Source organism: Phoca vitulina, unplaced genomic scaffold (assembly GCF_004348235.1).
Source record: "Phoca vitulina isolate PV1807 unplaced genomic scaffold, GSC_HSeal_1.0 scaffold110, whole genome shotgun sequence".
In the NCBI taxonomy this organism is placed as follows: domain Eukaryota; kingdom Metazoa; phylum Chordata; class Mammalia; order Carnivora; family Phocidae; genus Phoca; species Phoca vitulina.
In genome coordinates, this window is record NW_022589813.1 from 856,087 (window position 1) to 878,504 (window position 22,418).

General features: G+C 47.3%; 1 protein-coding gene and 1 pseudogene across 7 annotated transcripts in view; one reads left to right on the forward strand and one right to left on the reverse strand.

Annotated features, from left to right (window-relative positions):
• LOC116628068 (VPS35 endosomal protein sorting factor-like) overlaps positions 1-22,418 on the forward strand; it is a 113,915-nt gene that overhangs the window by 74,607 nt on the left and 16,890 nt on the right. For all 7 annotated transcript variants that reach the window (XM_032398133.1, XM_032398134.1, XM_032398135.1 and 4 more), the window contains 2 exons: positions 660-774; positions 17,863-18,002. In XM_032398133.1, coding sequence (XP_032254024.1) covers positions 660-774; positions 17,863-18,002 — 255 coding nt within the window. The remainder of the gene's footprint in view (positions 1-659; positions 775-17,862; positions 18,003-22,418) is intronic.
• LOC116628069 lies at positions 1,884-15,693 on the reverse strand (annotated as a pseudogene).

Consider the following 22,418-nt stretch of genomic DNA (forward strand, 5'->3'; position numbering starts at 1 on the left):
TCCTAGGGGTGGTTAAGTATCGATTTTCCAGATTAATTTTTCCTTGAGTACCTATGAACAAACCACTTTTCTTGATATTTTCAAAAGAAATGATCAAAGTCTCTATTTGGATACGTGTGATGGGAGTTGGGGGTTGGGGTTAAGAGGTGGATTGCAGTTTTGTACTGGCTGAATTCTCTCTGGCTCATGCCTGTACCTGGAAGATCTTTTCATCAAAGCAATCCATATCTGTGTTTTAAAAAAAATGGAATGGGACCAAAAAGAGGATAGTGAGAAATGAGCATACTGTCCCTGCCCTGACTTCATACCTCTTTTCTTAGAGCCAACCAGCTCAAAACCTTTTCGAGCAATTTCTTCTAATTACCACATTTTTAAGTAATTGGTTTAAAAGTCTGCTTCTTGCTCAATGGAAAGCATTACCTATTTACTTCCTGCTATGACAGATGAGGATTTATTTTTCTTACCCCCTTACGCCCCTTATTTGCCTGTCCCCCTCCTCCCAAAGAGGCAGCTGGAGTATGCTGCAGAGGCGAGAGGAGAAAATTGGGGCTCAGAATGAGGAGATTTCGTTATTTTCAGTGTTTTTTACTTGAAAATATGTGATGGATGAAAACAGGAGGACCAGGCTGCAGCGAGGGTGTTTCTTCCCTTCCTTCTAGGCCTGTGTTGCGTACTGCTTCATCACCATTCCCTCCCTGGTGGGCATCTTCACGCGCCTCAATCTCTACCTGCATTCTGGTCAGGTTGCCTTGGCCAACCAGTGTCTCTCCCAAGGTAAGCCCATCGTTCTCTCCTGGGAGCATTCCCTGGCTCCTTAGGGAAGCCGACTCGGGTGTGTGTGTGTGTGTGTGTATGTGTGTGTGTGTGTGTGATTCCTCTAAGAAGGAAAGAAAGAACTGATCGAGAAATGATGAGTTTTAAATCTATTTCTGTAGCGGGAAGCACACTGGACGTGCCCACATTTATAGCATCAGACAGATGGCAGCCTGACGCTATTTTCCTGTAAGGCCTTCTGAAACCTGCCTCACACAGGCCAGGGCAGGCAGCCTGACACCCCCAGAGAGGTGTGCTTAGAGAATTTTACAAGTTAGGACTGCTTCATCGCAGCACATGGCTGTTTATTTTTTGCGGATGTTTGTTTGTTTGAAACCCCAGAGACCTACAAATAGACGCTAATAAGTATGGAAAGAATACTCTCTACAGCTTGCTGTTAGTGATAAAAATTCTGCTCAGGGCCCATTTCTGTATGAGGTAGAGGAGCCAGATGGTTTATTTGGGAGGCAACCCCCGAGAGTGTCAGTCACGTGATGGGGGCTGAGACAGGGAAGGGAAGGAAGCCAACGAAAGGTGCACTATTGGGCAGGTTACCACTGTGGGCAGCTGAGGTACATTCCCACTGGGGACCTCTGGGAGGGGGTGTCAGATGGCCTTGGCACTGCCCCACTTGAGGGGCAGGGGAAGTGGGTTATTGACTCTTTTTTTTTTTTTTTATTTAAGACCTTTATTAACGGGTGCTTGCCGTTTGTTGATTTTTAAAAAAAAAAATCAAGTTGTAAACTTTTATTACAAATTAAAAATGAGGTTCTTAAAAATCTCAACTTGACCAGATATGAAACAATTTAAAAACCTTTAAAGGTGTATTGAGAAAAACCAGGTTTTTTGTTTTTGTTTTGCTTTGTTTTAAAGATTTTATTTATTTATTTATTTGACAGAGAGATAGCGAGAGCAGGAACACAAGCAGGGGGAGTGGGAGAGGGAGAAGCAGGCTTCCTGCCGAGCAGGGAGCCCGATGTGGGACTCGATCCCAGGACCCTGGGATCATGACCTGAGCCAAAGGCAGACGCTTAACAACTGAGCCACCCAGGCGTCCCTGTTTTTGTTTTTTTTAAACACATTTGTCATTACCAAAAAGAGACATCTTTAGGTAAAAATAATAAAAACCCCATGCTGCATAGATAATGCAGATAGTTCTCTTTATCTGGTCAATGGGCAGAAAGCAAGCACTTAAGGTCTTCAGCTCCAGTCTTTTGTTCATTTCTTATTGCCGGACTTTCATCTTCATTTCTTCGTGGTGGATGACTAAACCGGATGATGGTAGAGATGGTAAGCCGGCATTTACTCAGCCCCGCCCGGCTCAGCCTCGGGAGCGGACGACTTCTCAGCTGGTGGATCGGCTGCTTTTGTCTCTTGGCCATCTTGTGGTTTAGGGTTTTTTGGGCATCTGCGTCGGTAATTGAAGTCGCGGCAGTACCGACGTTGAGGTGGCTGCTGACCTTGGGTCTCATCTCCTTGATTTTCCTTATCTTCCTCATTGCCGTCCTCTCTAGGCTGTCTTTGGCGAGGAGGACCCTGCGGAATCGTGGTCTATAACCCGGTACATATTCTGTCTCACTGGTCTGCCTTGTTCTCCTGCACCCTGGTTGTCAGCACCCTCCATCACCTCTCCCTGCACAGGAGGGTTGGAATACGGTGGTCGACGCCCACAGGGTCTCCGCATGTAGTAAGGTGGGAAGCGTCGCCTGCGGGAGGGCCGGCGCGGTTGGGCCTGGCCTTCGGGAGCACATTCCGATCCCTCGTTCTTTTCCGCACTCTCACTCTTCTGGTAATTCTGCTGGGAATTGCGTGGAGGACCCCTGCGACGTGGATAGCGTCTAAACTGGTTACGGTCTGCTGCGTATTTACTGCCTGGCACTGGAACTCCACCCGGGCCCGTCACATTTGCTGCCTCCGCACCCTTTTCTCCTTCAGCCATATCAGACTCACAGTCTCTCCATCTCCTACACTGCCAGGGTACTTCCTGCGGTTATCCTTCTTTACGGCAGTCTGGTGTACAAATACATCTGCCTTGGTGTCATTCCTGTTGATGAAACCGGATCCATTTCTTACATTGAACCATTTTACTGTTCCCAAAACCTTTGTTGTGATGATCTTCTTGTCCCTGCCGGCAGGCGCCGCCGATGTGAGGCTGCCCGTGGTGCCGGGCTTGGTGTGGGCAGTGCTGAGGGCGGGGGCCGCCGGGGTGGGGGCGGCGGGCGGCTGCTGGGTCTCAGCCTCGCTGCTCATGGTTGCGGTGATGGTGACTGGGGCCGGCGGCGGTGGGGATGCTCAGGGCTCTCTGGGGTCCGCTCTCCGCTCCCGCTACCGATCGACCTCGGGTTATTGACTATTCCATCTGTCGTCGACTGAGGGCTGTTTCTAGATCATCACCTCCCCGGCTCCCTCTCCTGCTCTGTACTCAAGCCAAGAGAAAGCCCTCAGGCAGGTGTTTGCTACAGGATGTGCTTGTCGGCTCCTGGGACGGTGTGTGTCAAGGGCTGGCGTGCAGAGCCTCGGCAGCAAGGTGGCCGTCCAGCAGAGATCCAGGCACCGTGGCTGGAGCGAGCCCTTTGCACATACTGTCTCATTTCATCCTCCCAACAGCCACGTGAGGCGGTCCTGGGGTTGGTGCCTCCTTTCTCAGGTGAGAACCGAGGTGGGGAGGGGCTCAGTAGCCGGCCCTCAGCCCCCGCTCTGTCGGACTCAAGGCCGGGCCCTTCACCGCTGTGATAGAGCATCTGCAGGGCACAGTTGGTTTCTGTGGCACCGAACGAGGTGGGCCGATGGTTTCAGTGATGGTCTGCCTTCCACTCCCATCTCCCACCTGACCTCACAGTTTATAACGCCGGGGTTGGCCGTCCGCCATCGGCCGCCGTTGCCCTGGGTGGGTTCTCTGGGTTGGTTGGAGAGTGGTCCTTGGCATGGCAGTTCTGGAACGTTGATCTGTATCTTTGCTCACCTGGGGCAGCTCTGGGCGCCGAGGCCTTCAAACGTGATTGCTACCCACGAGCCTTTTCAAAGTCTGTTGAGTTTTGCTTTTGACTCCTGGGGACTCCAGTAGCTTCCCACCACACGTGGAATTACATCAAACACCTTGCCTGTGAGTCTTCAGGCGATCTGGTGCCTGCCTGCCTTTTGTCCTCATCTTACGCCATTCTTAAGCCACACTGGCTGGCTTCTGTTCTTTGAACATAAGAAGCGGTATTCTAATTCAGAGCCTTTGTACTTGCCATTCCCTCTTCCTAAAATGATCTTCCCCTGGCTGCTTAGTTTTGTTTTTGTTTTTGTTTTTAATTACCAAGCAGGTGATGAGAATCAAGCCTCCCCTGGTGAGGGTAGCTTCTGCTGTCCACTCTAGCTAGAAGCACCACTCTGGCTGAATGCACCTTCCCAGTCCATGCTCTGTACCATCCTCCTCGTGATCGTCATTATACTTCTGATCTGTGTGTTTTCTTACCGTATGTGTGTTGCTTATCCACTCTCCCCACCTGTCTTTGTTGTGTGTTGGTAAACGTGGAACTTTCTCCTAGTGCCTGCTTTGGTAAGCATGATGGGTTAGCAAGAAACAAGGTGAAACAAAAATGAACAGCCACCACCAAAACCCTGATGCCATGCAAAATGAAGATTAGTTTGGATTGATTAATTAGCTTAGATTGATGTAAGAAACTTAAAATCTTATTATAAACTGGTTCCCTCTTAAAAAGTTCAGGAATAGTAGACTTAACGTGGGAACTCTCGAGTTTTGCCTAACTTAAAACATTAGGAACGGATAGCTGCTGATGTCAAAGCTATGAACTATAAGGAGAGGCTCTAGAAGCCTAGATCTTTCTTCTCCCAACTTAGAAACTAAGGACCGTGATCTAAAATATTGTAGATCCCAGGCAAGCTTATTATGACTGGACCCCAGATGAGGCTTCATGCTATTTAAAAAAAAAAAAGGCAAAACAAAAATTCTTAAGCTAAATAAAGGCTCCCCCATCATCAAAGATTTGCTGCTCCAAGAACTATTTGACAAGAGCCCTGGGTGGCTTTTGCTCTGTTGTGCTGCCCCGTGATGGCCTCGGTCCACACCCGGAGATAAGCGGTGTCAGAACAGCCTGGTACACACTGGGTGGGTGGGTGGTGCCCTTGGTGTCCGTGCCCTGGACTCCTCGTCTGCCTCACCCCACGCTTCAAGCCACTGCAGGAGGGACGGGAATGTGGCGTCCACTTCGTGTTTAATAATTTATCTGCTGATTTTTACTCCAGTCTCTAAATGCTATGGCACTGAACCTTAAAAGCCTATTATTATTGCTCTGAAAGCCACATGCAGCAATTGCTGACCAAAATGAATAATACATTCAATTACTGAGTGGGGGAAGGCTACATATAAATTAAATGAAGCTTGTGGAAATAGGCCGCTTTTGTTCACCCCCATCCCCGCCGCCTTCCATACACTCCCCCCTCCACCAGGTGGTTATAAAACAGTCCTCTCGGGGCACCTGGGTGGCTCAGTCGGCTAAGCATCTGCCTTTGGCTCAGGTCATGATCTCAGGGTCCTGGGATCGAGCCCCACATCAGGCTCTCTGCTCAGTGAGGAGTCTGCTTCTTTCTCTCCCTCTGCCCCTCCCGCCATCATGTCTTTTTTCTCTCTCAGATAAATAAAATCTTAAAAGGGGCGCCTGGGTGGCTCAGTTGGTTAAGCGACTGCCTTCGGCTCAGGTCATGATCCTGGAGTCCCAGGATTGAGTCCCACATCAGGCTCCCTGCTCGGCAGGGAGTCTCCTTCTCCCTCTGACCCCCCCAGACCCTCCCCCCTCTCATGTGCTCTCTCTCTCAGTCTCTCTCTCTCAAATAAATAAATAAAATCTTTAAAAAAATAAAAAATAATAAAAAAAATAATAAAATCTTAAAAAATAATAATAAACCAGTCCTCTCCCCCCGATTCATTTTCTAGTCTCCCTGATCCAGCCCCAGTTTGTATCTTCTTTATTGGGCAGTGGCTTTACTGGGACTGGGTCCAGCCTGACATTAAACTCCTGTTGAACTCTGTCAGCCCTGTTTGGGATGCTGAGGAAGGCTTTTTACAGGGGAGGCCCAGTTCTGGTCCTTTGGACATACTGGTGTAGCACGCGGAGTGGATTGTCGGGGGGCCAGAGTGGGGGAAGGGTGTTGTTCCAAAGCCACCAGTTGGCCCCAGTAGTTAGGAGAAACAGAGGACTCATGCTTCTCACCTGGGAGATGCCTGTGGACCTTTTCTTTCAGCCAGTTCACTAGATAAGTTCTTGCTCTTGTTTGTGACCGGTTCTTTCTAGAAGATTATTACCAGGCCACAGCAAGAACAGATTCTTTTGCCCTTTATTTTTGTCTTTGTTTCTTTATCTTTCTAGTTTCTAATTTGAGAAAGGAGGGTGTTTTACAGTGGAAGTATTGTTGAAGCTTGGTCTTAGAAGGGGAACATACATTTATCAGGAGGAGTGGGGAGGGAAGAAGGAACCGTTGGCATTCCAAGTGGGGTAAAGGGCTTGAGCAAAGGCATGGGAGGTGCGAAAGCCCATGGCGTGTTTGGCCAACAGCAGGATGTTGGGATGCATCCCTCATGATGGTGACTTTTAGGTCCCCTGGTCCCGACTCTGCCACTTACAAGCTGGATGCCCTCAGACGAGTTGGCCCTTTTGTGCTTCAGTTTTCTCATCTGTCAAGTGGAGATCTCATCTGTGGCACCTGTCTGTCGCAGATTAAATGAGAGAACGTACTTAGAGAACTTGGCTCGCTGGCACATGGTAGCTGCTCAGTTAATATTAACCTCGTCTAATTGTCTCTCAAAAGACAGAAGTACATTGTGGAGCTCTACATACAATGACAGCTCTGTGGGTTTGGGGCTCTGAAAGCAAACTTCTCATCTGCAAAACCTTGAGAAATCCACAGGAAAGCTGATTGTTCTTTTAAGATTAATCCTGCCAAATTATCTTGGAAAACAAACAAAAGAGGTCTGCGATTCCTCCAAAGATGAAATGATAGAGAAAACAATTCAAGCAAGGTATTTTTGTTTTTTTCATTAATAATAATGCTTTCCACTTTTATTAATAGTGCTTTCCAGAATTATCTCCCCCTCCTTTAAGTTTTACTTTTTTTATTTTATTTTTTGCAACTTCATCCTTTAGAACATGGCTCACAAGCCCCTTCTTAAGGAACACCATTCTTGGCATCTCAACCCCCAAACAAAGAGTTAGGTCAGGTTATTTTATAGGATGTGTTACCCTGACTTTGCCCTCACTGGACTAACCACTGTTGTTATTTAACAAGTAAATATGTAAATAATTGTCTGCTTTTCTCCCCTGCAAGAGTATCTGCTCCATGAAATCTCTTTTTTTTTTTTTTTTAAAGATTTTATTTATTCATTTGAGACACACAGATACAGAGAGAGAGAGCATGAGCAGGGAGAGAGGCAGAGGGAGAGGGAGAAGCAGGCTCCTCGCTGAGCCAGGAGCCCGATGTGGGGCTTGATCCCAGGACCCTGGGATCATGACCTGAGCCGAAGGCAGACGCTTAACCATCTGAGCCACCCAGGCGCCCCTGCTCCATGAAATTTTACCTACCTTGTTCGACATCGCGTCCCTGGCACATTGCCTACCACATGGGTGCTCAAGAAATGTTGAACAAATGAGTGCTAATCATACGATAATAATGGTTGATAATTCTTAATGATATCGATACATATAAAATGATACCAAGCCTTTCATGGTATGGACATAACTCCTAAGGGACCCTGTTGTTCAGAAGCAAGTCCCCTTAGAACCCGCCTAGTAGGTTTTAAATACTTTATTTTCGTAGTTTCAGATGAAAGAAAGCAGGTGAGGTTCAAACGTACACTGAGGTGCGTAGACCTGTTGAAAGAAGCTGTTGTGCTGCTTTGATCCGTAAGGACCTCGAAGCAGCACAGAGGAGAGGGGAGGGTGAGGCCTGCTGTGATGAAGCCCACTGGCTACCGCGGACCATCACTGCTAACAGAGGAGGCCTGGACGGTAGTGCGGAGGCGAGAAATAATTTTTTATCCCCTTCCTGGAGAGTAACGAGTGGCTTGTGATGGAGAAAAATGGGCTCCGTCCACTTACCAAGTCTCTGGAGTCTATGCTTTAGGTCATATTTACCAGTTCCGTTGACAGACCGTCCTCTGAAGGATACATCTGATGTGACTGTTTTCTCAGACCTTGAGGCCTCCCTGGTGATCAGAGACAAAGTGGGTTATTTTTGCCGGCACAGTTCACAGGTGGGCAGGTGGCATGAAACTGGTTGCCCACATCCCAACACGCATGGGCCATCCACTTTAGGGAGTATAAGGGCCTGGGATGGATGGAACCCACAGAAAAGGGGCAGGGGAGAGTCTCCCCATAAGTGCACTCAGCTCTTTATATTAGTAAATGTCTCCGATTTGCCTCCTCCTGCCAGCGTTCTTGGCCATTTTTTACATGCAAGCCACCGTGCCAAGCTTTGTGCCGGAATAGGAATGCACTTAAAGAGACTGCATGCTCGTAGGGGAGAGCACATCGGTTTACACTTACACAAGGCAGCTCGTGGTAAATGTGCAAGATGTTCATAAAACATGCAACAGAATTTTAGAGGAGAGAGAGAGAGGACCCTTGGCTTGGAAGAGCAAAAAAAAAAAAAGAAAAGAAAAAACTTCATAAAAGAGGTGGCATTGAAGAGCCTGGAGGGTAAGGGAGGGTGTTTATACGCTGCAATGAGGCAGAGGGTATTCTAGGCCGAGACAGGAGTGGAAGCAAAGGCTTGGAGGCTGGAAACAGTGCAGCTGGAAGGAATGAGCAGGAGATCAAGTTAGGAAGATAGTTTGGGGCCTGACAAGAGACCTGAATTCCTGGCAAAACAGTCTAGTCTTACTCAGTATGTAGTATTTGCTAGGTGTTTTATGTTCGTTTTACAGATGACGAGACTAAGGCTCTGGAAGCGTCACAGGACTTGCCCAGGAACATCTAGCTCATAAGTGACCTGATCTGACTTCCCGTGGTCTTTCTACCCCTAGGCTTCCCTGAAGTTAGGTTAGCTCCTGTCAACCACAATACAAAGTATTATTTCTGGCCCTGGGTGCCTGTGGTTGCTGGACACCAATTATTATAGATTGAATGTTAGATAAGGTTATGTAGAAAACAAAGAACAGAATTAAGGTGAGAGAAACTTAATCCTTTCTGCTCAGGGAAATCCAAACCTAATCTCCACAGAGACACCTTTACAGCCTCCTGTGAGCTACTGCAGGGATTTTAGAAACGTGTGTTGACTGTGCATTACCCCAAAGACAGGAGTCAGGTACGTGGATGGCATATTGGAACCGAGAAATCATTTCTATGACCACAGTGGACTTTTCACAATGCGTTGATACTCCGTGACTGGAAAGGGCATTCTGCATAAACCAGATGGCAAAATCAAGGTTAGATTCAGCTGTCATTGATAACAAGTAAGCATTTGAGAATAAAGTATTTAATTATTTCTAGGCACTCATATTTTTAAAAATCTTATTCTTATACATATTATCAAAACAGTGGCCCCTTAAATCCTCAAACTTAACTGCTGTAATAACAGTCTATTACAGAAACACAGTTTAGTAATAAACAGCATTAATCTCTGTGGTTAACTCACCTGTGGATAATAACTTGGCCATTTGGCCCATGAGGCTTTACCCAAAGGCAACCCCCCGCCCAAGATGACGGTGCATCTTGATTGCAGAGTGGAGTTCAGCCCGCTGCAACAGAAATACCATAGACGGCGTGGCTTCAGGGACGGACATTTGTTGCTCACAGTTCTGGAGGCTAGAATTCCAAGATCAAGCTGCCAGCAGATTCAGTGTCTGGTGAGGACTTTCTTGGTTCATAGGCAGCCATCTTCTTACTGTGTGCTCCCATGTGGAAGGGGTGAGAACATTCTCTGGGGCCTCTCTTATAAGGGCACTAATCCCATTCGTGAGGGCTCTACCCCCATGATCTCATCACCACCAAGTCCCCGCCTCCTAATAACCACCTTGGGGGGGGGAGGGTAGGATTTCAACATACGAATTTGGGGGTGTAGGGAGGACTTTAACATTCACTCCAAAATACAAAGTTTGAGGTAGTGGGCTCTGTCCCGATGTTACATCTATAAATAGTATCCACTATACTGCTGTTGTCACTCCAAACCTCAGCTTATCTAGACATGGGAAATGTTGAAGATTGGTAAAGATGTTCAGCAATACGGAGAGAGTGTAACCAGAATCCTGCTTTAATCAAGTATATTCAAGGGACCGGAGGGAATCTTTCGCCCTCTTGTGACGTTTTGTCCTAAGAAATTGTGATGTTTCCTTTCCTAGAGTTCCCTGGCCTAGGAGCTGTCCATCTCCGTTGTCCGGGAGGGCATGTGATTTCCCTGAGGTCTGTTTGGGAGTGGGGCAAATTGCTTCTGAGCTCTTGTTTAGCCCTGGGAGTTTAGGACTCCGAAGAATAGTAAAGATTTCCGTTAGCACTGACCTAATGCATTATTGAAAAAAAAAAAACAAACCACTTCTGATGGGTTATTGCTTCTTGACTGTCTCTTATGATTCATGTACTGAGTCCCATTCTGTATTGACAATACCAGGGACACACAAGGATGACCTTACTCTCAGAGGTGACAGTTCCAGTTTGAGTTTATGTTCTCTTGTACGGAGGGTGATTGGGGGTACTGTTCTGTGTCCCACTGAAAAACAGGCAGCCTGGACGTTATTCTAAATCTTAATGATTTTTATGGAAAAAAAAAAAAGGTATGTGCTCATTTGAAAAAATTCCCACAAATAAATGTAGAACTTAAAAAACGTAAAAAGCCTCAAAATAAAAGTCACCAGTAATCTGCTCTGTTTCCTCCCTTCCAAAAAATAGCCATTGTTTACAATTTGGATAGTTGTCTTTTTTCTCCATTTAGAAATATTCGTTCTCATGCTCTCTCATCCGCTTTCCTTCCCTCCCCATCTCTCTATATTCTTATATATACATGCAGTCCCACCACCCTTAAGAATGGATTGTGTCTTCCACAATGTTTTTCAGTTTGCTTTTTTCACTTACCAGTAAATCTTGGTCTTTCCCCTGCCGCCCCTCCCCACTTACCCATGTCAGTATATAAAGATCTACCTCATTGTAATGGCTGTTAATTGTTCTATTTCATTTCCTTTTCTTTTTGGAAGTGCTATAAATTATTTCCCCCACCCTCACCCCTCCATTTTTGTCTTAAACTCCTATTGAAAAATATTTGCACTCTTTCCAGTTTTTTTTTTTTTCTCTTGCCAACAATGAGCAACCAGCATCTTAATTCTGAGCCATTTTAAAGCGTTCTAACAGTTGTCCAGTTGACGGCTATTTTAGTCTCGGGAACATGGAACCCTATTGTTCAGACAGAGTCCTATGCAGAGCCTTGGTGTGCAAAATAGATAGCAGTGGGCTCTTCAGGTGAGCATGCCCGTGGGAAGCCACTAGCCCTTGAGCTGTCTACTGGAGCTAGAAAAGGCTTCAGAGCACACAGTGAGACCTTCTAAAGCCTTGAGAAGAATCTCTGCAAGTGGAGCCATCTAGAGAGCTTGAACCCTGAATTAGGACTCACGTCATGGAGCAGCGAACCCGCGAGGAACTGTCCGGGCGCATTGGCTGTGGGGAGCAGAGCAGTACGCTGGGCCTCCGGGAGGTGTGCGTCACCCTTCGTGCCTCGTTTTTGCACCCAAGGAGGGTGCATGTCCCTTCGAGCAGCAGGAGTGCTAAGGCCCACAGCAGCGGGTGCCCCGCCTCTGGTAAAGAAGGAAGGGGAACTCTTCAGATACCCCTTTGACCATCGGCCTGTCTACCTCCTTGCCTCACTTTCTGTTTCGAACACTCCTAGGATTGAGAATGTTATAACAAACTTGTATTGCCTTTGTGTGCTCAAGAGAAATAATTTTTAGAGATTTAAATGAAAATTCCCAAACAGTAACTTTGCAGGAAGTGGAAGATCCTAGTTTCCTTCACCCTCAGCCACCACTCTGATACCACACTACTTTGGCCTTATATTGTCTCACTTTTTCTACGCATCTCCATAAGCACATACGCTTTCTTCTTACAAAGACAGGCTCATGTTATACACAGGTATGTATCATTTTGTGCTTAGTACATCACAGACGTCTTTGTACATCCAAACATACAGATGTACCTCCTCCTCTTTATTAGCTGCATCATTTCCACAGTATGACAGTGCAACGGTTTTAACTAGTCCCTTATAGCTGGGTTGTTTGTCCAACTGAGCTTGGAGTTGATACAAAGATACCTTTGTCCTCAGAGAGGAGCGAGTAGGCAGCACGGATAATCCAAACACAGCTCGCCTAGTATCTTCAACTAAGCCCTCATTTCAGCTTCTGTTCACATCTCACCTTCTCCCAGGGTTTGCGAGTGACCTCTTTTCTTGACCATTCTCTCCTTTTGGTGGCTTTATGTTTTGGGTGTGTGTGACTGCTCCGTGTCCTTGCAGAGGCCTCTGGAATATTCTCCTTTGGTGTTCTGCAGACCCTTTGAAACTGCCCAGACTGGGAAGCAGGAGAGCATGAAATCTCAGAAAATTATCAAAAATCCTGTGATAATTGTTTTTGCAAGCTTCCCTGGCCCTTACTGTATCTATGAAGTGACAAGGCTGAGCTCTGGCTGAGCTTCCTTGCTGCTGACTACTTGTGTGCGCTTCTGGCCGAGTGTCTCCAGGTGAAACCTTTCAGAGTGCACCAGTCACGACGGGGAAGTCATATTCTGCATTTATCCGAACAATTTAGAACAGTTTCTTGCAAACCTCTTGAATTCCAAAACTCACTAGAGAAGCTTGTTTAAAGAAACAAATGGACTAAGTGATGAAGGTGGTAAATTTTATGTGATACGTATTTTGTGTCCCCCCCCCACACACACACACAAAGAGAAGAAAAAGCAAATGGACCAGATTTCACTTAGTAGCTATGAGAAAAAGATGAAGGTGTACTTTATGTGCAATGATGGAATGATCTTTTTTTTTTTTTTTTAAGATTTTGTGAGAGAGAGAGAGAGAGGAGGAGCAGAGGGAGAGGGACAAACAGACTCTGCATTGAGCACAGAGCTGATGTTGGGGCTCGATCCCACGACCCTGAGATCATGGCCTGAGTGGAAATCAAAAGTCGGATGCTTAACAGACTGAGCCAGGTGCCCCAGTGATGGAATCATCTTGAAGACCTAATGTTAAGTGTGAGGTGGGGGTGAAGGGAGTTGCAAAATGGTGTCAAGCAGCAGATAGTATGCTTTGCCTCAGGGAAGGGTAGCTGGATGGCAGGGGATGGGAGTGAGGAGTGTTGCCTTTGGAATTTTGACTCCTGTAGCTCTAGTACCTATTCAAAGCTTTTTTTTTTTTAAGTTAGATTTCCAAGCTTCTATTTGGATAGTGTGGTTCGTACATTTAAGGTGGCACCTGGGAATTCATAGATATTTTTTCAACGACAGCTTAGTGAGATCTGATTGATTCATGTATCATAAAATCCATCCTTCTCCTAAGCATACAATTCAGTGGACTTTAGGGCATTCACAGAGTTGTGCAACTGTCGTCACTAATTCCAGAACATTTTCATCACCCCGAAAGGCAGTCCCTGATCCATTAAGTAGTCAGTCCCTGTTCCCCTCTCCCAAGCTCCAGGCAGGTACCCATCTACTTTTTGTTTCTCTGGATCTGCCTATTCTTACTATTTCGTGTAAAAATGCAGTCTTACAATACAGGTCTTTTACGATCGACTCCTTTCATTTAGCATCACGATTTCAAGGTTCACCCATATCGGAGCCAGTACGTACGTTCAGAGGAGCTGCCGGGTCCTGAAAGTGGCTCTACCGTGATACATTCCCATCGGCGATATTGAGCCTAGGAACCTGTTTTTTTTGGCAAGGCTTCTGATGATTCTTGTGATAAAGCGGTTTTGGAAAACTGGCTCTGAGAGGAGCTCGGTGTCTCTTCCTGGGAGCAGGGATGCTGGCTGTGTCTGCCCTCGGCCAGTAGCCGGCAGCACTGAAGGACACGTCAGAAGGAGCTCTAGGGTGGGGCCAGCTGGGCCTCAGTGGTATTTTTGGTTTTCTTTTCTTTTCTTTTCTTTTTTTTTTTTTTAAGTGGGTTGTGAAAAAGAAGGCTCGTTGCTCCATGAAACCTCAGAAGATTCAGGTAGAAAAAGATACAGCGTAGGGAAGCTGGTACATACACCTGCTTTTTCCTTCCCCCTGTGAAACAGGAATAATAGTCTTCGTGGATGGCAATCTGATTTCTCCTTTTTCTGTAGGTCTTTAAAACAAAACAAGGGGTGCCCGGGTGGCTCAGTTGGTTAAGGATCTGACTCTTGATTTTGGCTCGGGTCCTGAGATCTGCACTCAGCGGGGTTTCTGCTGGAGATGCGTGTGCTCTCTCTGTCTCTTTAATAGCCACAAAAGTGTTCTATGGTATTGATGAGATTATTCCAGACTCCATGAGGAAAAACTGTTTTCATATACAGTAGGATTTGAGCCCTAATTACGAAGTCGAAATTGAGAAGTATCCTAGATAAGATTTTATATATGGAGTAAGTCTTCTGAGGATAGAAATAAAAATCTGCTTTGGAACACTGGAACATTGCCTGCCCCAACCCCTAAATAACTGTTTATTTTAGCTCTCTCCTTTGGAATGGGAACTGAGTGGGGTATTTGTGAGGAACAGAGCGCCGGGCACAAAGCTGCTCCCTCTTTAATGAGGCATAATAATAGGCACTTTTCTTGGGGCCACTTGGTAACAAACACATAAATAGAATAAATAAATGGTCTTTCACGTTGTTCTGAGCAGAGTTTTGGATTCCGCTGAGAGAGGCTCTTCACCTTGTCCATTATGGACTTAATGTTTTCACCAGAAAGCAATTCCTATAGAGCCATGGGGACAGAGAGCTTTTCCCGCAGAAGGAAGACAGCCAGACCTGGTGGGGCCCAGGCCTGCCTGAGCTTAAAGGGGGGTAATGTCAGTGGTGAATTCAGCTCTGTTTCTTTATCGTGTAGTGTGGTTACGTATCAGTGACATGCAATGTATCACTGTAAACATTTTTCAGTGTGCAGTTCACTGGCTTTAGGTGCATTCACAATGCCGTGCAACCCCCTCACCCCTGTCCATTTCCAGAACATTTTCCTCATCCCAGACTGAATGAAAAGCACAGCCCTGAAAACAGTAACTATTCCCCGCTCCCCGTCAGCTCTCTGCTCTACGAATTCGACTGCTCTGCCTCATGAAAGCGAAATCCTATGCATTTGTCCTCTTGTCTGATCTATTTTCTTAGCATGGTGTTTTCAGGGTGCGTGCATGTTGGGGCACGTGTTAGAATTTCCTTCCTTCTCAGGCTATCCCATGGTGTGGATGTTTCGCATTTTGCTTATCTGTTCCTCTGCTGGCGGACGCCCGGGTTTTTGCCGCCGTTTGGCTCTTGTGACCTGTGCTTCCACACACACTCTTGCACACGTACCTGTTTGAGTCCCTGCCTTAATTTCTTTGGAAGGTATTCCTGGAAGTGGAGCTGTGGGGTCAGGTGGTAGGTCCGTGTGTCACTTTCTGAGCGGCCACCAAACCAGTTCCTACATCTGCTGAGCGGTTTCACGTCCCCACCCGCGGTGCACCAGCTTTCCAGTTTCTCAACATCTTTGCCAACGCCTGCTAGTCCCTGATTTTCAATGGTGCCCATCCTGATGTTATCTCCCAGGGATGAAATCTCACTGTGGATTTGATTTGCATGTTTCTAATGATTATTGACGTTGGGCATCCGTTCATGGGCTTGTTGACCATTTGTGTGTTTTCTTCGGAGAAATGTCTATTCAGGTCCTTTGCCCGTTGTTGATCAGGTTACCTGTTTTGCTCTTGCTGGAGAATGTCTTCATATATTCTATTTTATTTATTTATTTATTTATTTTTAAGATTTTATTTATTTGAGAGAGAGAGAGTGAGAGAGAGCATGAGAGGGGAGAGGGTCAGAGGGAGAAGCAGACTCCCCACTGAGCGGGGAGCCCGACATGGGACTCGATCCTGGGACTCCAGGATCACGACCTGAGCCGAAGGCAGTCGCTTAACTAACTGAGCCACCCAGGCGCCCCATGTCTTCATATATTCTAGATATAAACCCCTTATCAGATCTAGGAGTTGCAGGTTGATTTTTTTTTTTTAGTGCAGATTTGATTGCATTGCTTAGAGCGGGCGATGGCCTTGACCCTCCCTGGGCCACTTTAACTTGGCCACTCACTTTCTGAGCCTATTTCCTTATATGGGCATGGAAACAATTGTGCCTTCCCCATAGGACTGCCGAGGACTAAGAATACAGACTACGACAGGGCCTGGGAGTCTCCATGGTTCCCTCCAACGCTGCCGTTTACTACTGTCTGTAGCCTGAGACAGGAGACCCTGCAGCCTCCTCCTCTGTCTACCAGAGTCCGCATCAGGTGTCTTTTCCCAGAGGCCCTGTATCTAATCTCTTTCTGACAAGATTGACATCAGCTGCTTTGTGTCCCCCACCCCCCCACCCCCCAGACCAAAGGACACAACAGGCTCTGAGAAAGTAGGTGTTAAGTAGTGTGATCACGTTGGTCTCACACCGATGTCAACTCTCGCCTCCTTTTCTCTGTGTGCTCGTGGTGCCTGTTCCCCGCTTGGGGAATGTGGTAGGGTTGTGAGTTCAGTTTGGGAGAGACAGCCTGGGAAGGGAGTTTCTGGAAAGCTCTGAGAGAGCTGCCTTTCCTTAACGTGGTTTTTGTTGTCTTTTTTTTTTTTGCTTTGAAGAAGGAAGAGAAGGCAACCCTCCCCCCCACAGCTGCAGCCGCACACTCTTCTCATTAAGTGCAGGCCTTTGTTGTTGCATGTGCCCCTCTGGGGTGCTGGGTGGGGTTTCGGCAGGGGTTCTGGATGCCATGGGCCAGTGCCGTGTCCTCTCCGCATCACTGGGAGTCGTTCTGGAGTGGAAGTGTACTTATTTGGACCATGCAAACGTTTGATCTTCTTGGGTAGTTTAAGATTTCACTTGTCAGGTCAGTGTTTTGTCTGTTTTGACCTTGAGGCTTTTTCTCGTGGTGAATGCTTTGGCAGTTCTAGAAAGAACTCTGTCTCCCTCTCAGGCCCCACCTCCAGTCCTGCCTCCTCTCCCCATCCATTCCTTCCTGTCTCTGTCCTCCCATTGCTGCCTCCCACCCAGCTCTTCCTCTTTCCATCCCCCTCTTCCTCTTCCTCTTCCTCTCCCCTTGCCTTGCTTTCTCTCACCCTTTGAGGTCTTCTTGTTTTACAGCATACTAAATATTTTTAAAAATATCTTCATTTCCCAAGTGATTCTCTGGAACGATCACCTAGTCAGAAGTCTCTAAAGCTGTGTATGCGTGCATGCGTGTGTGCACGTATATGCGTGTGTGCGTGTGCACACACGTGTGTGCATGTATGCATGTGTATACGTGCACGTGTGCGTATGTGTGTGCACGTGTGGATTCCTTCAGCTGTCTCGGTTATTTCTTTAACAAATCCAGGGTGTGCTAGGGTAGACGCAGACAGACCAGAGTTTGCGCCCCACTCTGCCTCAGTGTACCCAGGACCCTGACGCAGGACCACTCGTCCTTCCACACCTTGGTTCCCGTCTGTGAAGTGGGCCGGTGACTGTGCTTCCACACGCGGGGCACTGGAGGGTTCCGGGAACCAGTCCAGGTTGAGCCCTCAGTCCCCACAGCTGTGATTTCTTGGCTTTCTGTAAAAATTTGCCACTTGCCTATTTCACTTAATTCTTAAAGCCAGTTTGCAGTTCTTTGAGCTGAGTTGCTCAGTGAAGGAAGGAGGGAGAGGGGGAGATGGAAGGCAACAGCAGTGCCCTCTCAACTGAATGTTCCACCAGTTGGTTAAGGTTGCAGAAACCCTCTTGTAGGACCTGCCCGCTTTATGGGGCCCTCAACGTGGCCCGACTTCCACAGAACTCTCAGGACGGGCCTGCAGGCCCAGTGAAGAACAAAGCAGAACCTGAATTTTTCGGAGTTCTCATACACAGACTTTTCTTCTGTCTTGCAGCTGATGCCTTTTTCAAAGCCGCTATAAGCCTCATTCCAGAAGTTCCAAAGATGATTAATATCGATGGAAAGATGCGACCGTCGGAATCATTCCTTCTGGAATTCCTCTGCAATTTCTTTTCTACTTTATTAATAGTTCCGGTACGTTTTGCCAGAAGAGCTATAGGTGATGTCCTTCTTTGATCTGCTTTATATACATTCTTAGCCCTAAAAGTGCAGGGACGTCCTATCTGTATCTGTGTGTTGGTTTTCTAGTCAGATGTTTAAATTACTCAATGTATCTTCTTTTCTTTTTTTTTTTAACTATTATTTATTAAGTAATCTTTTCCCCCAACACAGGGCTCGAACCCATGATCCCAAGATCCCACATGCTCTGTTGACCAAGCCAACCAGGTGCCCCTAAATTACTCAATGTATTTTCCATTCATTTTGTGTCCTGGGTGTCTTAGTTGAGGTTCTCCATACGGTCAAGGGGGTGCCACTTACTAGGTAAGGGCTCAGGTCTTGGGACCGAGATGTCTAGGGTGGAACCTTGGCTCCCCCTCCTTCCAGCTCTGCAGGCGCGGGCAATCATGTCACATGACTGGGCTGTAGTCTTCTCATCTATAAAATGGAAATAATAATAGTGTCTCTATCTCTGGATTGTTGGGAGGGTTAAGGGAGTGAATATACATACGTGATTAGAACAGTTCGCACATACTCAGCCCTGTAAAAGGTGACGGTGATATTCTTTCAGTGGCAACTACTAGAAACCAAAACAAGGTGGCTGAGGTCAAAGGAGACATTGTTGGAAGCGTGCTGGGATTTCTCGTGGGACATACTGACGAGCAGTCAGGCTTGAGCTAGCAGGAATCAAGGCCCCTCTCCAGACCCAGCGCCAGGACCCTCAGTATCTAGCAGGGGTTCTTAACTTGGGGTCTCCCTACTCCCTGAAGGTCCGGCAGGGGCAACCATGAATTTAGATGAGAAAAAAAAATCTTAATTTTTACAAATCTCAGTGAATAAACTTAGCCCTTTGCTTCACTGTGAGTTATAGGCAGCGGGCCACAGTAATAGTGACATAGCTGGGACTTTGTCACCAAAGAAATCAGCCGTATGTTCTTAACACATTTCAGGTGTGACATATTTCCGAAGATGGCTAATTAAATGTATTCACCAGGAAGTAATAGAACACGATATGACAAATACATTGAAAAAATACTTTGACAAGTATATTTTAGCATAATTGGTTTCCTTTGTAGTCTTATGTATTTTATTTTCTGCATTAAAAATCGTGTTCTGAGGAGCCCATAGCCTTCACCAGGCTGTGACAGGGCCAGGCACAAAACAAGATTGGCTCCTGGTAGAGCCAAATGTCTGTAGGAATCAGGAGTCCTTGTTAAAATACAGATTCTTGGGACCCCTCTTCCAGAGAGGCTCACTCACGAGTTTGGGACTGGCCCCTGAGTCAGCATTTTTGAAAGCCTCCTGAGTAAGTCAGGGGTGGACGGTCCTAGGACCACACTTTGACAGGAAGTAACTCTGCTCTCATGAGTAAAGGTTCCTTTCTGGGGTGACACAAATGTTCTAATACTGATTGTGGTGACAGTTGCACATCTCTGTGAATATACTAACCATCACTGAAGTGTGCATTTTGTGTGGGTGAATTGTCTGGCATTCGAATGGTCTCTTGGAGGAGCTGAGGAGACAAAAAATGATGCAGTTTCCAAGTGTCCCAGTTGAGATCCCAAGTTCTCCAGAGGGAGGATGGTGTGGCCAGGAGCTCGATGCTTGACTTCAGTGTTTTCAGATCACTTTCTTAGTCCTTTGTATCATCAGTTTCTCTTTTTTGGATAGTCTAGTTGTCAAGTGAGGGGACCAAAAAGAATCAGAGTTTCTAAGGAGCCAGCTGATTAATGTCATTGTTCACTGGTTAATTGGGATGCATTTTCCTTCTGCACGTGGGGTTTTCTTCATGTCAAAAATCATTGGAGCCTTGACAAAAGCCTTGTGCTTGGAGTCAGAAACTTGAGTGCAGTCTGACCCAGTGACTCAGCAGCACTGTGGCTTTGGGAAAGTTTTCTAACTCTTCGGAGCCTCAATTGTCACCTTTCTAAAATGTCATCAGAATGCCCACCTGGCAGGGCTGCCGTAAGGCCGAATGAAACAACAGATCTGAAAGTGCTTTGGGACCCAGAAGCTCTGTCCCTGGGGCTGCGCACTGATGACCAGTGGGTGGAATCCAGCCCGTAAACAGGCTCTTTTGGCCACATAATGATGGAAAACATTTGGAATGAATTACCCGCATTTAAAAATTGTTGGATCACAGAAAAACCTGGATTTTCGGCTCCTCTTGAAAAATCCGATCCCGCCATGTGGGGCCCACATTCTCCGACCTGGCCAATTGGCCACAGCTTGGGAGCAGCTGCCCCATTTTGAGGGGCGGGGGGGGCATGTGCCCTCTCTGCAGTTCCCGTGGGCACCTCCAGACCCACTGAACCCATTTCTATTGCCTACTGGCCCCTTAGGCATCCACGGGAATGTCCCCCTGGTCTCAGCAGATTTTCTTGTTCCCGGTATCAGTGTGCATGCTTTTGCTAGGGTTTAGTAAAGATAATGAGATGAAGAATAGCCCCAGTGTGACTGCTCATCCATTGCCCTGTGCCGGGAAGTCCTTCCTCATCATTCAGTGTCTAGGACTCCTCCCCCCAAGCCCTGCAAGGGAGGAGTCACTGTGCCTTGTCCACTTAGGGCACCCCGGAGCTGGGGACCCCGTGCAGCTTGCCTGAGGCTGCACAGCTAGTGAGCAGCCAAGTCAGAATTTGAACCCAGATCTTTGCTGCTCCGGAGCCTGGCTGCACCATCTGAGCCTGAAACGTTTACAGTGCACTTACCTGCTCGAGCTTGAGCCTTAGCAACAACAAATAGCGCTGCACTAAGCATGGGAGTACTAATACCTCTTTGAGGTCCTGATTTCAACTCTCTGGAGAAATACCCAGAGGTGGCATTGCTGGATCTTAGGGGAGCTCTATTTTTAATTGTTTGAGGAACCCCCATACTGTTCTCCAGAGTGGCTGCATCAGTTTACCTCCCTGCCAACTGTGTACAAGGCTTTTAAAAGGACTTGATTCATTTTATTTGTTGAGAACAAAATTGAAGTGATTTTAGACTAAATAAACTACCTGGCCCACTTTATTCATATTTAGAAATGCAGAAATAAACATTCCCCCAGGCCAGCCCTCTCTCCAGCAAACAGCACCGGCGTGGAAGCATTTGGAAGCATTCTGCTTTGGTCTTCACCGCAGTCAGCCTCTTGGTGGGCTGCAGATAGACTTCTCTATATAACTGAGCTAATGCATTTCTCCTAACATTTTGGTAGGACACGTAGTCTTCGTAGGCCTAATTTTGATTCAGTTGACTTTTATAGGCAATGGAAATGTTACTACCATCGGTTTTCTGGCCCTGATCACCTAGGACACAGCAGGGAAATGTCTTTTTCTACTCCTTATCCTTGTGAAGAGGTCCAGCCATGAGCATGACATGGGGTCTGAGTGCTGAGCCTCATTCATCCCGTCTATTCCGTAAATACTTGCTGATCTGGGAATTGAGGAGTGAACCAGAGAAGTGCGTCCTCCACTCAGGAAGACAGACACTAAGCAGATAAATACGCACTTAAAACTATAGTTGTATAAAGCCCCACAAAAAAATACAGGGACTTCTGAGAACCCAGATTTGAAGGGAAGTGGGTCAGGGAAGTTTCCCAAGAACGTGCTGCTAGAGCTGAGATCCACAGGATGACTAGTAATGAAGGGCCTCGGGGGGACAGGAGAGGGCATCCTGGGCAGAGGGGGCAGCATGGGTAAAGGCCCTCAGTGGGAAGGCACACCCTGCATTGGAGGGACCAGAAGAGAGCCTCGGTGAGTCGTCTGTGGGGGTGCTGAGGGACACTGGTCAGACAGGCCGGGGTGGGCCCCTGCAGAGCCGTGTAGCTCCCCAGACCGTGAGCTGGTTCCCGACAGCCTCGCATCCCTGGGCCGCTCTGTCCCCTGCCCTCCCGCTTCACTCCCCGCCCTTTCCTGCCCTGCTCCTCCCAGCGCCATGCCCCATCCTGCCCCGTGTTCTGGCTCCTTTTCTGAAGGACTTTATTATTTATCACCAACACTTACATACCCCTTCCAGTGAGCCAGCCAGCAGTTCACAAATACTCCACAAACAAGCCTGTTGCTCTCCTCATTGGCACAGAGAGGTGAAGTGACTTACCCAGGGTCACCAGCTCATAAGCGGCCAAGAGCAGAGTCAAAGCCAGGATGTCTGTGCTCAGTGCATCTTTGCCGCCTCTGATCTTCGCGCGCCTGGAAAGTCAGTCATTTCTAGGGTATTCCTGCCTCTGCCAAGGAATGGCATTTAATACAGGGATTCCTGCAGACCAGAACCAGGGACCCAAAGGGATATTGCAAATAGTGGAAGCCAGGTCCCCTGTCTGTCCAGCTGAGAGAGAGAGAGGGTTGATTGGGAGCTGCCTCATAAGCACTGGTCTGCTCTGTCAGGGAGGCAGCCTCGGCAGGGATGCCGGGGGGG